This window comes from Alligator sinensis, unplaced genomic scaffold (assembly GCF_000455745.1).
Source record: "Alligator sinensis unplaced genomic scaffold, ASM45574v1 scaffold1093_1, whole genome shotgun sequence".
Taxonomy (NCBI): domain Eukaryota; kingdom Metazoa; phylum Chordata; order Crocodylia; family Alligatoridae; genus Alligator; species Alligator sinensis.
In genome coordinates, this window is record NW_005842538.1 from 905,080 (window position 1) to 924,852 (window position 19,773).

A 19,773-nucleotide genomic window follows, 5' to 3' on the forward strand; every position below is an offset into this window, starting at 1 on the left:
TGTGACCCCAGTCTTGCCTACTACCACAGCTGCTATGAGCAACAATACTCCAGGTAATGGAAAATGAGACACAACTTTCATAGTAAATTGGAAAGTTTATTCAGCACTCAGAGCAGATTTTTCTCTTAGGCTGTCAGCATTTTGTAACTATACATGTTTGACATTTTTCACTAGCCTTCAGGCAAGTTAATTAAAATTAATTAATCTAAATTAATTGTTTTGGAAGAAGAAACCTGATTTATGGTAGGTAATCAGCCTCCAGTTTAGCGAAGTATCATAAATATCCGGTGGCCAGGCCTGTTCCATAGTGCTGTGTTCTTGTTTGTTGTACATAGGATTATAGATTCATAGAGTTGGAAGGGACCTCAGTGGGCCATCTAGTCTGACCCCTTGCACCTGGCAGGGAAGAAAAGAGTCACCACCCCTGGGGTCATGTGATCTCAGCCAGGTGCCTGTCCAGTCTCCTCTTGAAGACCCCCAAGGATGGGGCAAGCACCACCTCCCTTGGGAGCCCATTCCAGATTCTGACAGCCCTGACTGTGAAGAACTTTCTCCTAATGTCCAGCCTAAACCTTCTCTCTAGTAGCTTATGGCCATTGTTCCTTGTCATTCCAGGGGGTGCCCTGGTGAACAGATCATCGCCTACTTCATGTTGCTCTCCCCTTATGAATTTGTATGTTGCCACAAGGTCCCCTCTCGGCCTTCTCTTGGAGAGGCTGAAGAGGTTAAGGTCCCTTAGCCTTTCCTCATAGGGCCTTCCCTGCAGGCCTCTAATCAGGCGAGTGGCTCTTCTTTGGACCCTCTCCAGGTTGTATGCATCCCGCTTTAACTGCAGCGTCCAGAACTGGACACAGTACTCCAGCTGTGGTCTGACCAGTGCCACATAGAGCGGGAGAATCGCTTCCCTGGCCCTGTTTGTGAAGCACCTACGGATGCATGACAAGGTGTGATTGGTTCTACCAACTGCTTCATCACATCAGTGACTCATGTTCATCCTGGAGCCAACAGTGACTCCAAGATCTTTTTCTGCCTCAGTGAAGCTGAAAAGGTCGCCCCCCCAGCCTGTAGGTATGATGGCAGTTCTTCCTCCCTAGATGTAGCACCTTGCACGTGTCCTTATTGAATTTTATTATGTTGCTCTCTGCCCACTTCCCCAGCCTGTCTAGGTCAGCCTGGATCTGGTTCCTCCTCTCCAGGGTGTTAGCTGCACCCCATAATTTTGTGTCGTCTGCAAATTTGGACAGGGTGCTTCCCACCCCCTCATCCAGATCACTGATGAAGATGTTGAACAGCACCGGCCCCAGAACTGAGCCCTGAGGGGCTCCACTGCCCACATCTTTCCAGGTTGACACTGATTCGTCCACTACCACCCTCTGAGTGTGACCCTTGAGCCAATTTGCTACCCAGTCTACTGTGTAATCATTCAAGGCAAATCCCCTCAGTTTATTTATAAGGATGGTATGGGATTCCTTGTCAAAGGCCTTCTTGAAGTCCAGATAGAGGACATCCACCTCGACTCCTCCATCTGTACAGTTGGTGGTCTTGTTGTAAAAGGAAACTAGGTTAGTCAGGCAGGACCTGCCTGCTAAAAGCCCATGTTAGTTACCCCTCCACATCACATTAGCCAGCAAGCTCCCACAGATGTGCTCCTTGATCATTTTTTCTAGGATTTTCCCAGGGATAGAGGTAAGGCTGACTGGTCTATAGTTCTGTGGGTTCTCCTTCCTCCCCTTCTTAAAGATTGGGATGATGTTAGCTCTCTTCCAATCCTCCAGAACCTGACCCGAGCACCATGAGCACTCCTATATCCTTGCCAGTGTACCAGCTATGACACCCGCTAATTCCTTCATTACCCGAGGGTGGAGTCCCTCCAGTTCCGGTGATTTGAATACGTCCAGTCCCCTCATATTTAAGGGGACATTTTCGGAGTTGTCTTGTCATACTTCTGTTGTCCATGTTTCCTTCTCTGTCATTACCTGGAAAGTTAGAGAAACCCTCCTATTCTGGGGTTTTCTGGGATATTGTTTAGAAGATTGTAAATATGATCCTTCTAATACAGTAGTGCTCAACCTTTTGATCCCTCAGGCCCGGTAAGTGGCACAGGGCCAGTCCGTATGCCAGACTGGACCCTGCATGTCAGGATCAGGGCCTGTGGTCCCATGCTGCCACCATGCTTCCTCCATCTGGCCCTGCTTGCTGGATTCAGGCCTTGTGCTGCCCCTGCACAGTTCCACATTCCTGGGTTTGGGCTCTGAGGCCCCCAGGCCTCTGCACCTTACCCTGTGCACCAGGATCAACCCCAGGGCCCCACACCACCTCTGCCTGACCTCCACACACCAGGGTTGGGTCCTGCCCATCCAACACCCAGAGCCCCATTGGCTGGATGACAGGGCACCAGGGTCTGGATCTGGCTCGTGGGCCAGGGGTTGAATACCCCTGCTCTAATATACACAAAATGTTTTGAGCCTATGCCTTTCTTAAGTAGAAAAAGGCAATATGTAAAGTAAATTGCCTCATTTTTTTCATTAGTTTTGTATATTGTAGTTCATACACTACAGTTCAAACGAAGTATATCTTGGGTCCTTTTTTTCCCTCATTCTTGTTGTTTTCCATTTAATTTGTCTTTTATTGCATTTAATTGCTGGGATAAATTAGTTTTCATATACTAACTTTTTGAGTTCTGAATTTGATTGTCTTTTAAGATGTGGTAATTTGGATTTGCCATTGCCCAGCACTTGTTTCCACTTCCAGATTGCAGGCAGAGGAATTGCTCTGATGACAGCTGGAGCAGTATTCCTCAAAACCACAGCATGGAACTTTTATTAGCAAGAATCCCAGCATTAGACCTCTGTATCTTTTGACTTAGACCTCTTCAGAGCAGTAGGAGGGAGATGGAGAGGGACTTGCCCATGAAACTTGACTGTGGCGGGTGTAGGTAGGAACCAAGTACTGTTGACAAGGCTCACACTGAGGAAGACATGAGTCTAGTAGAGATTTAGGTTAATGGACATCTACTGTTACAGTCAGCTAAGGAGCAGGTATTGGCTTTGTTTTACTTTGCAGCAGGCTAATATCGGCTCTCTAGGGCTAGCCCCTCTCTCTATATTTAGAGGTGGTCATGTGCTCTTAACTTTGGTAGACCTTTGATTTTTGTGACTATTTAAAATATTTAATGTTTACCCCTTGTGTTGTAGTCTACTTTGAAGCCAGAAGGGGTTACCGGGTAGCTGTATAGTTGTCCAAGGGTGAAACCTGCCTCTACTGTGATGTTATTACTTAATGAGATTGGTTCTACTGTTCATTAATTTCTGGTATTAGTTTGGCTCATGGTGATAAGCGACGTGCTTTTTTTAACTTTTCTGTTCTGTATGTTGCCTCAGGTATTCCCTCAATATTTGTTTTTCTTTTCACTAGCTGTATTTTTCTGAAATGCTGCTATATAAACTCTGCTCCTTAAACTGGGTCCATATATTTTATCACGTGTGTGTATGGTGCCTAGTATCCTTGATCCCTGATTTAACAAAAAAAAAAAAAAAAAAAAAAAAAAAAAAAAAAAAAAAAAAAAAAAAAAAATATGAATAAATGATAATTACCTGGAAATAAATATTAGTAGCATTGCTTTAGAATCCATATTGGTAACTGTAGTTATACAATTTTATATTTCCCTTTCAAAGAACTAAACATAATTAATAATACCAACATTGGCTATGTTCCTTATCCTTCCTAAGTGCATCCATTTTTTTCGTGCTGCTGTGTTAAAATAGGATTAAGGACCGTAGGTAAATCCTGTAGTTCAGGGGAGCATGGTAGTGACAGTTGAACACTTTACCAGTAGTTCAAACATCTAGTCTCTGTAGTGAGCAGAAATCATTACCATCTGATGACAGATAATGCACTCGCAACCAGTTCAAGTTTTCTTCAGTTTCCTTAGAAAGAAAATGAAACTACAGCAGAAGCAGAGATGCTCTCTAATCCCAGATTAGTGAATACTGTCACATTTTGCATTCATTGGCATCTTTGTTGGATAGGCCAACAATTAAATGAGTGATGATCCACATCTAAGATACTCATATAGGTAGTTGTACTAATCAAAGCTTCGGAAAACTTGCATTATTTCTAACATTCTGAATGTTCTTTAGATAAAGGTGTTGGTAGTTTCCTCTGTGGCCAGTATTTCGGCCTTCCAGAATTACTGTAGTTAGTAAAGAACATTTTAAAACTATAAATGCATTTTTAATTTTCACGTTTAAGAGTTGCTATAAAGGAGTGGAAAAACCCCCCCAAGATAATTTTGGCTTCTTGTCCAAAAATACTGTGCGCGTAGTCTCTTCATACTGTGAAATAATTCAGAATAGTCGGTGACGTTTTGATTTATGTCTTTACTTTTTGCTCATGTATCTTTACTATTGACAGCTTTTATAGCTTTATGTTTTTAGTGAACCTCTAAAAATATATACATGTTAACAGTATTTAGTTGTACCTTATTTTCCACCTTTCAGGAACTCCTGTGACCCCTGTTACTCCAGCTAATGTGGTACAAAGTTTACCTGATCCTTGGATGTCTCAGATTGCTAATACAGATACGCTTGCTGCAGTAGCACAGATTTTACAGAGTCCACAGGGCCAACAGGTAAATGTTTTGTGGACACTGATATTATTTCAAGCTGTATGTGGTCTACACTCTTTGTTTTTGCATTCTATATGGGGTTTTTTTAAGTATAACTTTTACATGTATTTTTTAATTTGTGCTCAGTGCCCCATTTACTAGGCTATTTAGAAATGAAGTATGTTATATTTGACCAGTTAACACTTTTTTTGTTCTTTGTGAAATTTTCTTTGTTCAGTAAGATACCAGAAGAAGATTGATTGCAGCCCATGCAATCAATGTTTGCAGAAGGTTACATGTTCAACCAGAAAGATTTAATGAGTGGGAGTGGTGATTTAAATGGTAGTTGAAACTTATTTTTCTGCTGAATGCCCATGGAAGTTAAAAACTGCAGTATACATAATGTGGGCGTTTAACACAGACAACTGTTTAGTTCAGTTTTCATTTTTGTTTTGCATTTCATCTTAAATATACCCCTTTATTTTCATTCATTAGGGCACTCAGGAAATAATTTGGAAATACTTTTTAACATGCCACTTGGCTTTAATTTTCAGAAATGACTGATTTTGATGCCTTCATTTCTGAATGCCCAACTAAGTAAAGTGGTCTGATGATGACAAAAAAAAAAGACACTATCATTTGAAAATCTAGCTATATTAACACACCAAAGTTGAACATGGAAAAGCAATAGCTTCTTTTCAAAGTATAAATCTTTATCTTTGGGTAGAAATGATTTATACTATCACTCTGGCAAGTCCCCACTCTCTTAGTTGGCTTGCTCTGTTGGGACACCAAAAACTTCCATGCAGATTAGTGAGTAGGGTCCACAAGTGTACCAGTATAACCAGCATGCTGCCACTTGCAGGACTAAGAGTCAGTTTTTTTTGTGTTTAGCAAAGCAGTGCCATATACATTTGGCCAAAAAATGGAAGCAGGTGAATTTTTAGCCAGGGCACAATTTAGAAAAATTAGCATATTGACTCTGGAAAGGAGGGAATGCTAGTGTGAAAAATAGGGCTTTTCAATAAGAGTGAAGGGATGTAGGAAGTGAGGGATGGCAGGAAGTAAGAATGAAGCAAGATCATAAGGAAGACAGATGTTGGAGAAGACAGTAAAGGTAAAAGGCAATAAAGATTGTGGGTCAGCAGGTTAAAAAGGAAGGGGAAGGAAAAAAGGGAAAGATAGAGGACAAGAAGATAACTGCATAGCATGTAGAAGTTGTTGGGAAGGACAGAGACCATATGTGTACCAAAAAGCAGGATGAGAGAGATTCCAGATGTAGAAAGAGATGGAACCTAGCAAGAGTATGGAGACTGATTGAAATCAGTGTAAATGTATATAGGAAGTGAAAATTAGGTTTCCAAGGTATCCGTTGGCTGTAGGGGCCTTCGTTTGCTGCCAGTCCCTTTTTTTTTTCCCGCCCTTCGTCACCACCCACATATAAAAATGTAATAAAAAATTGCTTCCTTCTTCATACTTATGATTGCATTATGTGGGTAAAAGAGGAGACTTTGACTTCATTATTGAATTTGCAGGTAAGGTGAGAGGTTAAACCAGTGGTTCTCAACCTTTTTTGGACTTGGTCACCTCCATAACTTTTGTGAATTGTGTGGCACCTAATTTCAAAAACTTATTTATATATTACAGTGCTTACCTCCTTGCAGTGGGCGTGGGAGATCTGCCAGTCAGGGACAAACCTGAGCCTGCTTGTATCTGCTTATCTCCTCATACCTTGAGGCACCTTTCAAAAGATCTGGGAGTACCCCAGGGTGCCACAACATCCTGGTTGGGAATCACTGGTATAGATCTAGAAAAAGAAGAAAGATGGGACCAAACACTAGTATGGAGAAAGGTAGGATGGTCACCAATCGTCCAGGATTTTCTCACTCCAGGGCTTCCTTCTCTGCTTCTCCAGTTCGATTACTTCCTATACAAAACCACACACAAAAAAGTGACCCCATGGCTTTATCTGTCAACAAGATAAATAGAAAAAACACTTTTTCACATGAAGTTTTAAGTAGTATATTTCTCTCGCTGAGTGAAACTTCTTCAGGAGCAAAGCAGTGGCTAAAGCAGTTCTAGGGCCGTGACAGATAAAACTGGCTATATAAGTTGCCTGAAAGGGGGAGAAATTTTCACAGTAACAGAGGTTGTCTCCAGCGTAGTAGCAGAGAAAGCACCAGCTTATGCATTTTTGGGGACAGTAGAAAACTAAACCAATCCACCTAACTTATGTGGATTTTCCTAATAAAAAAGGAGTCATCACTTTCAAGATGCATGATAATCTTTGGTACTTGTCCATCCTAAAAGAGCTGGAAATAGGATCCTAGGAACAGGTGGAACATGCACACTAAGACCATTGAAGGTTAGGTCTTAAAATAAAAAAAAAAGCTGAAAGAAGTGGAGATTTTGGCATCTCAAGCTGGATAAAAACTTAGACCAAGATAATGTTGAAGAAACGTCAAGCATGAAATTGAAACGAGACCTAGAAGGAGAGATTTAGTTATTTCATTAGTGTAGCGTTGCCTGCAACGCCGTAATCTAGATATGTCCACTCCTTCCAGAATGTCTGTTTTCAAACAAAGCTCCAGACACTTAGGACACCAATGTGTTACCTCATGTAGGTGGCAAAGCCCCTTTTTCTAAGTCTGAAGTTAATGTAAGAGAGCCTCTTTCCACATGTATGATCCTCTTTCTTTTTCCCTGCATATTTATAGTTCTTCACCTAAGGATGTTTTTCAGGTGTCTAGAAAACTCTTCTATGTCTTGCCAAAAGGTGTGGACTCCTATCCCCCACCCCTCCCATTATACAACACTTTCCTTTACAGTTTCTGTCCAAACCCTGAACCAGTAGCAGAAAAATTCAGTATGTGTTGGACACGCTAGTGTCTTCATAAGGTAACTCTGAGAAAATTTCAGAGGAACAGAATTTCTTCCTCCATCTCCTCCCAGAGTTACAGAAGAGGTCTCGAGGCATTTTGATACGTTATGAGTGAATGCATCAGGTTCAATTTTCAGGTCATTTGGAAAGTCATGGAAGTGCATAAGTAGCCATTGCAGAAGAGCCCTAGACATTTGGGCTGTAGAGAGAAGGTGTTAATTGACAAGATTAAATCTGTTACCTAGGATTCCTTAGTTATTTTTTTAAACTAGTGCATCTTCCTGCTTACTGTGCTGGTGTCTGCAGATACAGTCCATAGCAATTGAGTGTTTAGAGCACTTCCTTCAGGATAGTACCTTGGAAGATTTGGGGGTTCTTGTTTCCCCTGTTACCTACTTCTTGCCTTCAGGCTCCTTCCTTTGCTTTAATCTTGAGTCTCCTATATCATCTTCCTGGTGTATTTTCTCACTGCTATACAGAACCCAGTGTCTGTGCTCTTGAAAGCTAAATCACAGAAAGGCAAATTATGTTCCCATTTACTGGCTAATTTGCTTTTTGTGGTTTGGTTGAAACAGTACAGACTCCCAGTGTTCCACTGAAACCCAGACTTCAACATGCAACTGGCCTTGTAGCCAATGTAGATAGATGTACCATTATGAACCTTTAATACAGATACACTGCCCCAACATAAAATGAGACATCACCGCTGTGATTTACTCTACATAAGTGTAGCTGCACTGCTACAGACTCCTGACATAAATGAGCACTTAGGAAAGTGGAATAGGCTAACAGATTTTTTTCAGATCAGGAGGAATCTAACTGGAGAAGCAGAAGAGGGGAGTCCTAGACAGCAGGAAATCCTGGATGGTGACTGGTCGTCATCCTACCTGTCACAGCAAGTTAGGAGGAAGAACCAAGCATCTACACTATCTTGTCTGAGCCGCAAAAAACAAATTAGTAAGTGGGAATACAATTTGCCATAATTACACATGGATTTCAATGAGATTACAGAGTGATAGCCCCGGGTTAGCTATACTATATATGGGCAAAACCTATTCCCATGAGAAGGGCAGAAAAGCTAGTTGAAATCTTATGTAGGTACCTACTTTGGTTAATGTGGTTTTCCTCTCTCCCTTCCAGCTTCAGCAGTTAATACAGACGCTACAAATACAACAGCAGAAACCACAACCTTCACTGCTCCAAGCACTGGATGCTGGTCTTGTTGTTCAGTTACAGGCCCTCACTGCACAACTTACAGCTGCAGCTGCTGCTGCCAACACACTTAATCCACTGGAACAGAGTGTCTCTTTTAACAAGGTAGAATTTGGAGTACCAAAACTGGAGAAATACGTGTTGTTAAACAGTGCGTGTTTGAAGTTTTCCTGTGGGTCATATCCCTGTATCTTTAGCAGTCAGTTAAGTAAGAAGTACATGATCAAGTTGGAGAGAAATGTCTTAGACTGTGTACAGTTCCAAGTACAAACATTTCCTATAGGGTCATGCAAATGAAAATAGTTGAATGATGTATTTAAATCTAATTGACTTTTTCAAAAGACAGATTTAATTTATTTTTCTATAAATATATCTAGCAAGAATGTCAATTTAACTTTGAAGTTTGTTTGCAGATCAGAAAATTGGGGTTGTGCTTTCCCCTTCCTCGTATAAATGACATATAGATATAATCTGAAAGGTTTTGTTAAAGGAAAAATAATATTTTAGAAATTCATATTTTATGTACCTCTTTTTCTAGTCAGTTCGCAATGGATGAATGGAATTTTTTTTTTAAGTTTTTCCATTTTACAATGGAAGAATAGAGTATTAATAGGTTTATTACATCATAAATACCTAGAAAAACAACAGTAAACTAACCATAAGGTAATAGTGACTGAGTTATGTTCATATTCATTGGGAAGAGCTCAAATTAAAGCTAGCATTCTGATATTTAAAGGGTTAGGGATGAGGCCTTTTTTTAAAGGGACAGAGATAGTCAAATAGACTTCCAAAGTGAGAAAATTAAAACCCTTAGACTTGTTCAGGAAGCCAAAAAGGAAGCTAATACAGTTTAAAGACAAGGAAGAAAGAAAGATGGTGTAAACCAGTGGTGCTGAAACTCTGGCCTGGGGTCCAAATCTAGCATATGGGGTTATGGCATCCAACCTGTGTGGATACCTGTGGATTCAGAAATTTGGTGGTAGAGGAGCACTCCTACTGCTCTCCTGTTACCAAATTTCTGGACACACGGGGAACCTTCTGGGCTGAATGACACGATTCTGTGTGCTGAACTGCAGTGGCACATTACCACTCTACACCCAGATCACTGGTGTGCAGGGACAAGCTGACACATGGATTGTTTGCTGTGGCTGGATCTAGGGTGTGGGCTTGAGCTAATGCGCTGGATTGACCTGTGGGTCATTCCTGCCTGCTTACCCCACCTTTGGGATCTGGCCAATGGATCAGTCCCAGGTCACTCATCTGGTGGGGCAGGTCTACATGTGTATGTTAATGTGCATTAGCATATTTTAATGCGCATTAACACATCACTAAAAATCGTGCTGTTTAGTTAATGTGCATCGAAACAGGCTAATGCACATTTTCCTAGTACCTCACTTACAATGGAGGACATTTTTACACATGAAAGTGCCCAGCACTGCAATGCTTGCAGTTGTATAAGTGGTGAAATGAGCGTCAGCGCTGAGAAAACGACAGCAGCACACTTTTGAACTAAAATACATCAGAGGTGCTTTAGTTTAAAAGCACACTGCAGACATTTTCTGTGCACTGACGTGCATTTCACTACTTATACAAACAACTGCACATGGTGCAGCACATTTCACCTCAGCTCACGTGTGGAAGCAGTGGATTTCTGGCATGTTGCAGGACAAAAAAGTATGTGTATAAATACCCTAGATTTACTAGATGGTCAATTACTAAATGGTACTAAATTGTACTAGATTTAAGGCTCATTAACTAAAGTGCGTTAATGTGCATGTAGACATGCCCATAGAGCTGGAATGTTAAGCCCTGCTAATGTACACAGTGAAAGAGGTAGAAAAGTAGAAGCTAGGAAAGTTTATAGTAGCTTTGAAGGGTGGATATCAAATTTAGTACATCAAACAAAAAGCCTGGTAGAGTATAGCTTCTGAGTTCTCAGGGAGCAAAAAGGAACTATAAAAGAAAAACAAGTAGGCTGTAGAAAAGCTAAATAATCTCTTTTCAGCAGTCTTTGCTGCAGAGAATGCTGGGGAAATATCTGTCACGAGCCCTCTCTTTTCAGGTAATTAACTGCTCAAAAACTTGGTGTATGTGGAGGTCAAGGTGCTTGGTAGTGCATGGAACATGGAGTTCACCTACACTCAAACCACTGAAAACGAGTTAGAGGGATGGATCTTCACAAAAAGAGCATTCAGACTCAAGGCACATGTCACTTTGCAGCATTACATCCCCTGGAGCTGATTAAACTCAATGAGACTGATTCAGTAACAGGGACTGCTACGACAAGTAGATGCAAAGAAAACTTAAAGAATGTGCCATTGTTTGGTTCATTCCATTTGTTTGAATTTCATCATTTATCATATGACTTCCAAACTCATTCGCTGTTAGGTGCAGCTGTCTTGAATGGTGGAGGAATCCATTAAAGCATCTTGGAGTAGTTGGCCCTGTGATAAAAGAGGATGCATCTTCAGAGACCAAATATGGCTCATTTCAGCACTTGGCTCTGTATGCAGTGGCTGCATACACGCATTCAGATAATCTGGGATAGCAGTTTTCAACCTTTTTTGTACCAGGACCCATCTGTAAATATTGGCCAGTCCTGACCCACTGCCCCCAGGCTCCAGTCCTCCAGTGTGGGGCAGGGGGTAGGTGTGTGGGACCAGGAGGTACCCAAGCAGCCACTCACAGGCTGGAGATCTGCCAGCCTGCAAGGAGAAAAGCCACGGTTTCCCATGTTTTTCTCCTTTAAAGGAGAATCCATTTCTAAAGTTTGTGTACTACCTATTTTGCTACCCGCTTTTGGGTTGCAACCCACAGGTTGACAAACATGGATCTAGGAGGACTCTCCCAGGTTTGTTTTCCTTAGAGAGAAACTGACCTGTACAGAAGTTCAGATAGTGAAGCAAAGAACCTGCAGTTTGGACACTGGGCAACAAGAGGTCCCTAGAGCAAGCAGTTCAGAAAGCTTTGCAGCCTCTTGGGGATTTTTGTTTTGCTTTGTTTTTAAGTGAATGTAAGCAGGGATCATCAGGGTCGAGAGGTAGGGCGCTGTGCCATGCTCATAAGAGTCCTCCAGCTTTTCACCTCCCCTGTGCTGTTAGAGCCCAGCTAAGGCTTGGCAAGACCTATTCTTGAATGCTTCCCTGTACCCAAGTGCTGCAGGTATGGTACAAGTCAGGAGTGGAACACGCCTCCTAACTGCTTTAGTGCTGGGAACGGGCTGTTCTCCCTGCTTGGCTGAGACTGAAACATGCTCTTGATCCCCTTGGACACTTGTGGTTTCTCCACAGAGACCAGGGACTCTGCCTGGAGAAACAGAATGTCTGTCCAAGCCCAGTGTTAGGAGCGTGTATCTTATGGAACTTGTCAGTAACAGGATGATGAACATAACTGTGGTTTCTGGGACTTAGCGAAGCGTAAGTGTTGGGAAGAATCCCAAGGCAAGGGTAAAGGGACAACAATATTGCAAGTCTGTGGGGATTGCATGGAGAATGCTCAGCATTTCAGTATAGTCCCAGAGGTAGGTAGTACTCAATTACTGTGTATGACCTACCTCTGTGGTTTGCCTTAGTAAAAAGAACCAGCAAAGTGACACTTCTAGCTTACTAGCACCACCCATTTTTTCAGTTCAAATCCCTGTTAACTGGCACAAGTAAAACTGAAATGACTTACCAAAAAAAGTCAAAACTGAATGACTTTCCCCCAAAAAATCAGGAAATGTATTATTGAAAATCAGTAAAAACCAAGAATGTGGAACACTAGTCATTTGTTACCATAGTGTTCTGTAGGCTGTCTGTGGCTAATAGGACAGTTTGTGTGTTAGTGTGTTGAGTTTGCTCAAAACTGACAGTTAAGTTTGCATTGCAGAGGTAAAGCATATGAAGTTGGTTATGCTTCATTTCCTGATTTATTTTTTTTTTCCAGAGGTTTGAGTCTAGCTGAACTCTGCATGGGCACTATGTTCTGGTTGTCCCATGAAGTGTTATAAGTAGTTAATTTTCTTTTCCCTTCTTCAGTATCATCTCGGCACCTTCATGTTTCATAGTCCAGATTCCCGTCTCTAACCCCTCTTCCAACTGCCTCTGGCTCCTTGGGCCTCCCTTCACAGCCTTACTCCTTACAGTATGGCAGACATTAGCAAGGGTTCCACAGGTTGAGGAGATGGGTAGAGGATGTAATGGTGAGATTAACATGGAGTAAGTGGGAGCATGTTTTGAAAGGGAGCTACAAATGAGGTGTTTGGACATGGAGAGGTTTATGAAACAGCTCTTGAACCCTTTCTTCATCAGACTTCCCTTAACTGCTTCCATAGAGTTCTGCAAGAATTAGCAGCATTGAGGGGAAAGACATGTTTTGAATCCTTTCTTCTTATTGGCAAGTATCGGAGAGAAGGCTCCCCTGGTCTGGTAACAACATGTACAAAGAGGAATTGTTGAAGGATGGGGATGAATATTTGTACTGAAGAGATGAGAGAGAGATGCATAAATGGCTTCACTTCCATCTGTCCCAGCTATGTCATTGGATGGGAAGATGCCCAGCTTTTTCCTCTTACGGTTCTTCCTTGTTAGCGCTTCCAAGCTCCTAGAGATCAATGGTCCCTTTCACGATTCCCTGCTTCTATAGGAATGATAGTAAAAAAACCAAACAAACCCATGTTAATAGCAACTTAGTCTGTAAACAGATTAATCATCAGATTAGATTTTCAAAAGCTTTACATTGTTGTCTAGGTATGTGTTGGACTCCATTGTAGCTGTTCCAAGAGCACAGCTCTAAAGGACAAAGGTCCACCCTGCACCTTCTTATGCCCACAGACCTGAATTGCTCCAAACACATTCTTCGCCTCTGCACTAAAAAAGTTATAAGATTGGAAAGTGTTTTGAGAAGCTCATGTTAAGAGACTTTTTGTGTCTGTTAGCTCCTTGACCAAATCATCTGAGTGGTTGAGGAGCCTGAATCATGATCACTTACTAGAACTGTTTTCCAGGTTTTCATTTTCCTTTCAGTGAAATTAGTGATACTTTTCTTGAGTTATCCTAATCCTAAATTAAAGTGGATTCAGAATTGTAGTTTTATAGAATACTTTTAAAATGAACTATTGCAGAATGCATGCAGCAAGTAAAGAACATGTATACCATTCTGAAAACTGCTAAGCATGTTGAATTTGTGGGTAGTGCTCAGGTTCAGTACCTCTTACTTTGATCCTCTGGTTTCTGTGACAGCAGACTGTCTTTCTGTCTTGTAAGAATGAAGCTAGTCTTACAGCACATGTTCATGTCACATTCTTTAGTTTATCAATTAGGCTTTACCTGAATTGAAATTCTAAACAATTCCTTCTCAAGAAGGGCTGTGAGTCCCAGACACTACGTAACATAAGTCTTGAGTATTGAGATCAATTTGGGAATAATTTGTCTTCCCCAAAACATTATACATTTCAGGTAATCTTGTAAACATGTTATTGTTTACAGTCCTCTCTTTCAGGAACCCCTTATTCAAATAACTCCTAATTAACTTTTTTTCTCTGCACACCCAATGCAGCTCAGCAGATTTTAAGACAGTCTTAGTATCTGCATTTTGAAGCACCTGGGATAGTACATGGTCTTTTAAACAACAAGCAATTTCAATCTTTGCTAAGGTACTATTAATGATTTAGGTGTCAGCAAAGCAGCTGCTTTTAAAGTCTTACGAAGGGCTGTATTTAAATAGCAGCATATCTCTAGCACCAGATGGTATTCAACCAAGAGCTGTTAACAAAATATGTGGTCCTTTGCATATTTTGCTAAAAACTAAAGCAGATCAGAAGGTAAGCACACTTCGCATTCATCTTTAAGGAAAGGTGCTAATAGTAATTATGGTGATTTAAAAACAAATTTACCTTCAGGCACCCCCTCATACCCCACACTGTTGGAATATAAGACAGGAACAAATGTTGTGAAGGAATACTGTGCCTCTGGTTTACTAGAATTCAAAAGATAGTAAATGAAAAAGGGAATCAATTGATATAATCTATTTGGGCTTTCATATGTTTACTAGTTAGATGTAGCCCTTTACAAGAAATTGAAATGGAAAGTAGACAGTGGGGTGAAGTCTGAATTTGCTATAATCAATTAGCAAATATCAAAGAAAAAGCACTCAGAAGAGGTTAATAAAATATCTAGAGGAAGGAGCAAACAGGGAGAAAATTTGAAGTTGACACTAGATTACTGTTAAAACTTAGGCCTCTGAGGAACTTCTGAGGTACTGAACAAAGCTCGGTAAATAGGCAGCTGTAAGTAAAAGGGAAAGAGGCTGTTTGATCTACTGTATTTATCCCAAATCCAAGACAGCTTTGAAATTAAGATGACCCCCTAATAATTAGATTTTATACATGAGAAATTCAGAAATTTGTTACAGTTTTCCATGTATAAAATCTAATTATTGGAAGGTTGTCCCCCCATACTGTTGTAGGGGAGCAGGCGGTGGGGGAGTCAGTTAGCTGCCTCCTGCCCTCTCCCATTGGTGCCTGCTCCCCGTGCCTTCCCAGCACCTGCCCCCATACAGTCTTGTGGAAGGGGCCCCATCCTGCCCCTTGCCTTTCTACTCTCCCCTTCTTCCCCCTCCTGCTGCTTAACCTCCGTCATGGCTCTGAGCCCGGCCAGCTGTCGCGACTGAGGGTAAGTGGCAGCAGGGGAGTAGTGGAGGCAGCAGTGACAGGCAGGCAGAGGCAGTGTGGTGGCCAGTTGGCAAGGGATTGGGGAGGGGGGCAGCTGGTGAGGGAGAAGCAACAGCTGCTGCTCTGACTCCAACCTGGATCCTAGGGTGGGACTGCAGCAGCTGCCTGCTGCCCTGCCTTGTGCTTGAATCTAAGACAAGGGGTTTGTTTCCTCATGCTGAATGAGGGGAAAAGCCTCATCTTGGATTTGAGTAAATATGGTAGTTATGTTCATTGCTGGGTTCCTTATTATTTGAGCATCGTTTTAGACAGTGTAATCCAAACTACTATTCACTGTTAACTAATGCTCACAATTGGAACAAACCCAGGCAGGTTCCTATTCAATACCAGGATTTTCACTGATTCAAAATCAATGTCAGCACCTGTGGCTGTTGCTATAGGGACCTCTCTGGCAAACCTCGGCCTCACGTGTCCTTTTTTAAAAGATGTTCATTGCTGTTTTCAGGCATATAAGGAAAGCAAAAAGAGAAATACTGAGTTGTCTTAGCTGCCAGGAGCTTTTGTTATTGTCCTAGAGAGGAAGAAGCATCGCTGTCAGAGAGTGGAACTGAATAGCCTGCTTCTGAGTGTTAGGGAATCATCTAGTTCTGCTGTTGATGCTAGTCTTTGAGACATGTAGTGGTTCTCCTCCATCTGTTACTGGCAGGGGATCTATAGTTCTGACCCTACAGCAGTTGTCAACCTTTTTAGACTTGAGGCACACCTGGAAAATGCCAAGTCTTAGTTTTCACTCTATTTTCGACCACAGAAAAATAGTGTGGCAATTCTTTTATTGCGAAGAACTCGGACAGCAGACCACAACAGGTCAGAATATTATTAACCCTAAAGATTCCTATTTGAAATCTCTGGGTTTATCTTGTGAATCATTTGTACACTTACTACTGACATTGCATAGCACCTTGCTGCATCCTTGTATGAATCTCAAGCCACCCCAGGTGCTGCAGCACCCATGGTGAATCACAGCCCTAGAGCATATTCTTACATGCTTGAGGGTATGCTTCACTGAGGAAGACTTATAAATTCATCAGAACCTGACATTAAGGAGAAGTGGCAGTTGAGAGCCCTGAACACTCTTAAATGATGGTGGTTTGCTAAAATATGCGTTCTAAGTCAGAGAGATAGCTGTTTGCAAATGGGAATAGGTTTTTAAGTTGGTCTGGAAGTGAATAAGTCCTGTAGATCTTGGAGAACATTTAAAATAGAGCACTGTTTCTCTTAATTTGCTAGTAAATTAAGTTGTGTATTGAGGCACATTAAACCATCTACCTTGTGGTGACAGTAACTTAGACGCTCAGAATTCATTCTACAGTAACTAAGGTTTTGCTACAGGGGAGGTAGTTAGCTGTGTTAGTTTCAAGTCAAGCAGAATGCCAGGTAGTTGCATTTTATAGACCAGGGGTGCTCAACCCTCCAGCCCACCCAGCCCTGGAATCTAGCCTGCAGGACTCCCCATGGGTCAGGAAATTTGATGGTGAAGGAGCAGTGGCAAGTAATACTGCCACCCCTCCCACACTGCTAAATTCCCATGCCCTACATGGTCAGATCAAGGCTGGGTCATGTCCCATTCCTCCACAGGGCCCAGTTGGGGCTGAGCTGTTCTTCCACCCCCTCATATGGCCAGATCAGGCCCTGCCTCACTGCCCTGTGTACCAGATCCAGCCCATGGATGGACTGAGCTCTGTTCATCCAGCCCAAGGGGGAAAAAGGTTGGGTACCGCTATTATAGATTAACTAATATAGAGATGCATAGGCTTTTGTCAAGAACAGCTTACTTTGTCAGGTGCTATGGAAGGATCTTTCATAGGCTCTTCTGCATCTCTGAGTTTGTTTATAGAGCAACTCTGTCTTGCATTGTGCTTAAGGCCTTGCTGGTGGTTTTGCCTCTGGAATGTTTTCCTCATAGAAATCTTAAGGCTTCTTCCCTGGGATGCTGGTCACACATTTGCATGGCACTACCTTTTTATTTCCTATGTGGAGCTGATGCTTTGAAAGAATTTAGCAAAATCCTTGATTAAGACCTGCTGGTCAGCCAGTATAACTTCCTCACTTGTTTTCACTGAGCATTGGACAACTGAAGAAGAGAGAAGAGCTATTTACCCAGTAACTTGTTGTTTAAGAATCCACTTTTCTACGTATTCAGGCTGCTTACCTTTTCCTTTTCCTCCAAGTTCTTTCATGAGACTGGTGTTTAGCAGAGTAAACTGGTGATTTATGATAGTTTCATTTGTCAGTGTTCAGTGTTGAGAGGACACTTTTGTGGCCCCATCAGAGGCACTGCTTTTCAGAAAGTACCCAAAGCACAGAGGCACTGCAGTAGGTGTCTAATAAACAGCGTGTGGAATCTCAGCACTCCTGAGGAACCAGTTTCCGTGGCAAATACCTTTTCTTTCCAGATATTTTCTTTTTGTGTTTTTTCCTTAACAGTTAACCCATGTTGAAGGAATGTGATGCTAATGAGCTAGTTACTCTTTTCATATCTTCAGTAATAACTTTCCTCCCCTGATGCTATATTTGGCAGTGGTCAGAGCAGTTGGTCAGTTGTCAAAGGAGAATAATTAGACTCTTTGTGCCAACTGACTTTTATGTATGCTTTTCTTTAACTATGTATACTTCTTTTTTTAAAACCCAAGGACAGTAGTCATTCAGACAGTATGGGCATTTTTACACATGCAAGCATGGCAGCGCAGGTGCTTTGAAAAGCACCTGGCACTGTGTCCCTTGCAGTTGTATAAGTGGCAAAATACGTGTCAGTGCTGAGAAAATGGCAGCAATGAAACACCTTTTAAAACACCTATGTGTGTTAGTTCAAAAGTGCACTACCACCATTTTCTGCGTGCTGATGCACATTTTGCTGCTTTTACAACTGCATGCAGCGCAGTTTGCATCAGCTCCCGTGCGATTAATCGAGTCTGCTCCGAAGTGGTGGGTCTCTAGCACATTGCAGAACAGAAAGATGTGTGTGTAAATGCCCTATGGCAACGTGTGCTTCTACTTGAGTTAGTGGCTAAAGCTCAAGAGTGATGGAACTGTGGTTTTTCTTTACAAAAATTTTATTTAAATCGCATTATACAAAGTATGCTTGATAATGCTGAGTCTGTTTTTTCCTAGAAGCTGATGGACAGGTTTGATTTTGGGGAAGAGTCTGAACACAGTGAAGAACCTAAAAAAGAAACACCTACTTCCCAAATGTAAGATCAGGTTATAATCCTTAAGAAAAAATTCTAATATTTGTTTGGGATTTTTTTACTTGAACATACAGTTTGAAAAGCAGGCCAGCTATATTGTTCTTCAGTTTATATACCTGTTATACTAAAGCAATAGGAACAGAGGACAAGTTGCATGAATTTAATGGGACATATATATGTTAAACATCGAAAGCAATATATCTACCATATATTGGATCCTTTTAACTCGATGACTGCCATTTCAAAAGGATAGAGAGAAGTTCTTTTGAAAATATTGTTCATGCAGCTTTAACTAACTTTATTATTAGGGCTGTCAATTAATCACGCTTAATGCATGCGATTAACACAATCATTTTTCACATTAATTTTTTTAACACCTTAATCGTGCATGTGGTTTTGGAGTCTGCGCTGGGACTCCACTCTGCCGCTGCCTCCAGGCCACCCCGTGAGGCAGTGGCGGCAGCACAGAGAACCACGGGGCAGCCCAGGCATGGGCCCCAGGTGGCTGCAGCACAGGGGGAGAGGGGCATGCACAAGCAAAGACACGTAGCCACTTCTTGCAGGCAGCCAGGAATGCAGCCCATTAGCCTATGGAGCAGTGTCTAGCAGGCAAGTCTGTGAAGGGGAATGGGTATGGGTGGGGGACAGATTGAGGCCCCCACAGGGAGGGAGGGCATGGGGCTGGGGTGAATGGGCCTCAAGGCTCAGGCCAGGTCATGAGACGGAGCTGCAGGCAACTTGTCCAGGTGCGTGGGTGGGGGAGGATCTTCCACTGCTACGTGCACCCTAGGGGAAGTATGGGGGGCAAGTGCCCCCTCATTTTTGTGTGGGGCAGAGGCAGGTTGCTGCTGTGGACTGGGGCGCTGCGCCCTGCTGGCTTTGCCCCAGGAGCTGCATCCTGGCTGTGCTGCATCCCTTGCCCACGTGGCAGCAGGAGACAGTATGGTGCCGCACTGCTCCCAAGGCAGCAGCAACAGGACGCAGAGCCCATCACACAGAGGCAGCTCTCCTCCACCCTCTGCACAGATCCAGGGGGCATGTGCCCCCCATGCCTTCTCAGGGGTGCGCACTGTGGCGAGAGCAATGCCCCGCTCTCCTGGACTGGACTAGCCACCTGCAGCTCTGTCCCGCGACTGGCCCTGGAACCCCATTCACTCCTGCCTCTGCCCCACTCCCTCCC

The 19,773-nt window shown here is 42.5% G+C and overlaps 1 protein-coding gene across 1 annotated transcript in view; it reads left to right on the plus strand.

Annotated features, from left to right (window-relative positions):
• SCAF8 (SR-related CTD associated factor 8) overlaps positions 1 to 19,773 on the plus strand; it is a 92,231-nt gene that overhangs the window by 40,446 nt on the left and 32,012 nt on the right. The window contains 4 exon segments of the mRNA XM_025213569.1: positions 1 to 53; positions 4,500 to 4,630; positions 8,628 to 8,804; positions 18,517 to 18,596. The exon segment at positions 1 to 53 is cut by the window's left edge and continues 20 nt beyond it. Of these exon segments, the coding sequence (XP_025069354.1) occupies positions 1 to 53; positions 4,500 to 4,630; positions 8,628 to 8,804; positions 18,517 to 18,596 (441 nt within the window).